Here is a 4,728-nt window from a genome sequence, read left to right as displayed (position 1 = left end):
ATAGATTGGCTCAGGTTTCAAGAAAATATAGGTTCAACTTAGCCTAGAACTTGTTCAAATGTGTGCAAAGCAAATATAGGTTCAACTTAGCCTAGAACTTGTTCAAATGTGTGCAGAGCTTGCTCGAATTCGTGGGAGAAGGAGAATCATCCTCTTCAAAAATTTTGAGTTCTAGCTATATTTTGTAAAATTTATAGAGAAATGCCTTCTGAAAATGGTCAATTTCCTCTTCAAATTACAATGAGAAGGTTTTCAATCAAGCTCAATAAAATGTATTTCCCGAACACTGGATGGGCTATAACTTAATTTGATTGTCGACTCTCTTGGTCTCATTAGTCATTGGACAAGTATGTGGGTCCAAACGAGAAGAGAAGAGTTATTTTGGGTATAATCCCTTTTCCTCCTTTAAAAAGATTTAGTCTACTAGAAATATAATAATTTTTTATGGAGACTCTTTTCAAGGTGTCGACTGTAATTAGTTCAAGATTTATTGTAAGATTAACTTGGGTTCTCTTGTACAGATAAATGGGTGATCATATTCCTACTTCTTGTTATTAGGGAGAATGTAATAGAAGCATTATCCTTCTCTTGGGTACTAAATATATGTCTTACATTTTGTACACATTTTGGTGAAATTAGTGGAGAATGTTGGAGTGTCTCTTTAGTACTTTCTAAGGGAGAAGTGGGTATAACAGTCGAGAGTTCTCCTACCATGTGAAGCGTGTATGTTTATGCATTCTAGGTATGTGGTGGCTTGCAGCAGTCAGTAATAAGCAGTTGAAGCTACACTACTCTAGGAGTTTTGAATTCGCCCTCCTGGTCGATATGGTGCATTCCTTACACAGTGATGCCCTCCTTGTTGCCTAAAAGGCCAGGCCCCTCTATGGAGACAGATCTTTTACTTTGATCTTCCTTGTTTGGGTGTTCAAACTCTTGCTGCCTGGATGGCTTATCATTTTGATAACTATATATACTTGATTTCAACTTGTGGTTCCTTAGAGATATATGCTTCGGATAGCCATTCTCTCTCTCTTCAGCTCTCTCTCTCTTGCGAATAAAGATTAAAGTGGATTGCTTCATGCTCACTAACATAAAGGTATAAAGAAGGTCTTGATGTGCGTTACATGATCATACCAGTTACGTGTTACAAAAAACACCCATCTTTGATATAAATGCTATAGCGAAATGGCCCATTAAAAATCCACATGTTTTGGCAAGATGTATGAGTGTGTTCCCTTGGAAGTATTGATATAGGCACGACCAAGAGCCAACTTCTCATTACGCCCACATAACAATATTTTTTTTTGCATCATCAGAGGTAATCCTATGACACCCATTGCAAAGCCTAGGGCATACCCTTTCTCTTGAATCTTGAAGAGCTTCTAGCTTTGCATAAATATTTTTCTTTGGGGAACATGTTTGTCCCAAGCCATTAAAGAATGCACAATCGCACCAGCATCAGGCTACAAACAACGCTGTGGGTACTTCCATGCTTGTTTTTTCATTCTCATTGCCTCCACCTTCTTTGCATCCTCCTGCATGCCAGCATCTTCATAGATGTTACACATACAAACATAAGCTCCAGCTTCCTTTTCATCCAATCGCACTGCCTGTTCAAAGACCTGTCTTCCCAGCTCCACATTGCCCCACTTTCGACAAGCACCCAACACAGCAACCCACATAACAATGTTGGGATGAAAAGGTATTTTCTTCATTATAGCTACCACCATGTCTAGTTGGCCTGCACGGCCAAAGAGATCAACCATGCAAGTATGGTGCTCAAGAGTTGGAGTGATGCCATGGTCTTCAATCATGGCGTTAAAATATGTCTGGCCATTATCTACAAGACCTGCATGACTGCAAGCATTAAGAACACTAGCGAATGTGACTAAATTTGGCTTAATTCCTTCTCCTCTCATTCTGTCAAAGATACAGCTAACCTTTGCAATCTCCCCAAGCTGGGCATATCCTGTAATCAGTGCATTCCATGAAACTACATCATGAACCGGAAGAGTGTCAAACACTTCTTGTGCTTTCACTAGTAAGCCACATTTGGCATACATATCAATCAATGCATTGGCAACAATTTGGTTTACTTTCAACAACCCCTTTCGTTCAATGTCAGCATGTATTTCTCTGCCCTTCTCTGTGGCTCCAATACTACCACAGGCTTTCAAGCTGCAAGCAAACGTGACAGCATCTGGAGAGACACCCTGGAGCTGCATCTGTTCAAAACAGTTCAGTGCTTCCTCACCAAGCTCGTGTTGCACATATCCTGCAATCAGGGCAGTCCATGAAACTAGGTTCCGAATTGGAAGTATGTCAAACACTTCCTGCGCTTTTGTAAGTGAGCCACATTTGGCATACATATCAACCAATGCAGTGCCAACAATTTGATCTGTTTTCAACAAACCTTTTTGTTCAATTTTAGCATGTATTTCTCTTCCCTTGTCTATGGCTCCAATGCTGCTACAGGCTTTCAAGCTGCACGCAAACGTGACAGCATCTGGAGAGACACCCTGGAGTTGCATCTGCTCAAAACAGTGAAGTGCTTCCTCACCACGCTCATGTTGCACATATCCTGCAATCAGTGCAGTCCATGAGACTACATTACGAACTGGAAGCATCCCAAATGCTTCCTGTGCTTTTGCAAGCAGGCCACATTTAGCATACATATCGACCAGGGCATTGCCAAGAATAAGATTACTTTTCAACAACCCTTTTCTTTCAATATCAGCATGTATTTTTTTGCCCTTGTCTGTGGCTCCAATGCTGCCACAAGCTTTTAAGCTGCAAGCGAACGTAACAGCATCCGGAGAGGCACCCTGCAGTTGCATCTGTTCAAAACAGTTGAGTGCTTCCTCGCCATACTCGTGTTGCGCATATCCTGCAATCAGTGCATTCCATGAGACTACATCATGAGTTGGAAGCACATCAAACACTTCCTGTGCTTTTGCTAGCATGCCACATTTGGCATACATATCAACCAAGGCAGTGCCAACAAAAGGATTGCTTTCCAACAACCCCATTCTGGCAAGCTGAGCATGTATGTCGCAGCCTCGCTCCAAATCTTTCAGCTTGGCACAAGCTTTCAATAAGGAGACAAAAGTATACCCACTCGGATGTAGAAAATCCTCTTGCATTTTCTCATGCAGGGTGAGAGCATGCAGTGACTCCCCACACTTAATGTAGCCATTAATTAGAGAATTCCAGGAGCACTCACTTCTGGACACCAACTTGTGGAAAACCTTCTGAGCATTGCACATGCTTCCAGCTTCCACCAACATGGAAACTAGATAGTTCCCCAGTGATGTATGAGCTTGCAGCCCACGTGTGAACACGTAGGCATGCAAGCGGAGGGCTAGCTTTCTCTGGTTTGTGCACTTGCGGACGATGTCCAGGAGGTTCTCGATTGAAGGCTGGGGCAGCATCCCTTCTCCAAAGAAGCAAGTGATCCTCTGAGCTAAGCATCTCCCTGCCACCACTGCCGCCGCTGCTGTTGTTCTTAAAGTTATTCTGACATGGGGGCACTCCTTTGGACAGATCTGCTGCCATTCCTCAATCGTTAACCCATCTTCTTGGATTGTGTAGCTGATCTTCTGCTTGAAATGTGGGTCTCCGAATTTGTATGTTGTGGTGCGTGCCCGTGATCTACTTGTTGAGACCAAAACTACAAACGAACAGAAAGTAGCACGTTGATGAGCGACGTACCTTCTGAGAGGGGGCCGCCAAAGTTCGAACCGCTGTCCAGATGCACTCCACTAAGGCAAAAGGGGCTTTGTAAACCATCCTCAGTTTTATTTGCTTAGTTAGAGGTGGGATCTATGGTGGGCAGTCAAATTGGCCAGTCAATGCCGTTTGATTTGTCGCGGAGTAATGTCAGACCGATAGTAATCTCGGCCCAGTAGTAATCTCACGTCGCTTGCCCCTTAGGACTAAGAGCCATGAGGTCTTAAAGACCCTTGTCAAGTGACATCAATCAATGGCATTGGTCAAAAACCGTGACGCGTTTTTTAAATCATCGGATAAAGTAAACTAGGTCGAGTAAACTAGGTTACTAAGCTGGGCTTCCACCAATTTCTCCACTGGCATAATCTTTCTCAAATATTGTTACCCCAGTAATTTGGCACTAAACAGAGAAATTGATCTAATGTGATTTTTGAAGTCATTTTCTATAGATCCTCCCACAGACCACATTCGAATGCTGCTTTTAGCTATGCTTTTCTCTTACTTTCAAATATTTGAGGTAAAATATCTACCCCTTTCTCAACAGAGCATTGCTCCTAGATTCCACTAACTTTTCCCTAGATTACCTTTTAGCTGCCCTCTTTCTTATGGCCATTAACAGTTTGCTTTGTTGAGTCAAACATCTCTGATCTACAGCTTTACTAAATCTCTGGCTTGATTTAGGTGATTCAAGCACTTTCTAGCACTACTATACACCTTGGGTCTTTTCTTCCCTTGGAGCTCTACCATCTCAACTACTTGATTCAAGTGCTTCCAACACTTTTGGCATTTCTCTACACCCTGGATCTACTACTTGATCTTTGTGATTCTGGCACTTTCTAGAACTTTATACCTTGGTTCTTTTTTAGTTCCTTCAATCTTAGAAAAGATAAATTTACACACCATACTAGTTTCCTCCTATGGTTGAATGGCCTTTAGACTGACTTCTACCACCTTCCTTGGCTGAGGAATTTTTGAGCACTTCGAACTATGCACTATGCT

The 4,728-nt window shown here is 42.3% G+C and overlaps 1 protein-coding gene across 2 annotated transcripts; it reads right to left on the bottom strand.

The window, feature by feature from the left end:
• Positions 1-1,057: 1,057 nt before the first annotated feature.
• LOC147626648 (pentatricopeptide repeat-containing protein At2g13600-like) lies at positions 1,058-3,799 on the bottom strand. 2 transcript variants are annotated; one of them, XM_086816723.1, is made up of 2 exons: positions 3,224-3,799; positions 1,058-2,887 (listed from the first exon to the last, which is right to left on the bottom strand). In XM_086816723.1, the coding sequence occupies exons 1-2, from the start codon at positions 3,429-3,431 to the stop codon at positions 1,464-1,466; spliced, it is 1,632 nt and encodes a 543-aa protein (XP_086672849.1). In that variant the 5' UTR covers positions 3,432-3,799; the 3' UTR covers positions 1,058-1,463. The 2 variants fall into 2 exon arrangements, with proteins under 2 accessions (XP_086672849.1, XP_086672848.1); XM_086816722.1 differs by having other exon boundaries at positions 1,058-3,799.
• Between the last annotated feature and the right edge of the window lie 929 nt (positions 3,800-4,728).

The sequence above is a fragment of the Cibotium barometz genome, chromosome 22, assembly GCF_041138505.1.
Source record: "Cibotium barometz isolate CiBa-2024 chromosome 22, ASM4113850v1, whole genome shotgun sequence".
NCBI classification, from domain to species: domain Eukaryota; kingdom Viridiplantae; phylum Streptophyta; class Polypodiopsida; order Cyatheales; family Cibotiaceae; genus Cibotium; species Cibotium barometz.
This window is presented reverse-complemented; position numbering and strand designations above follow the sequence as displayed.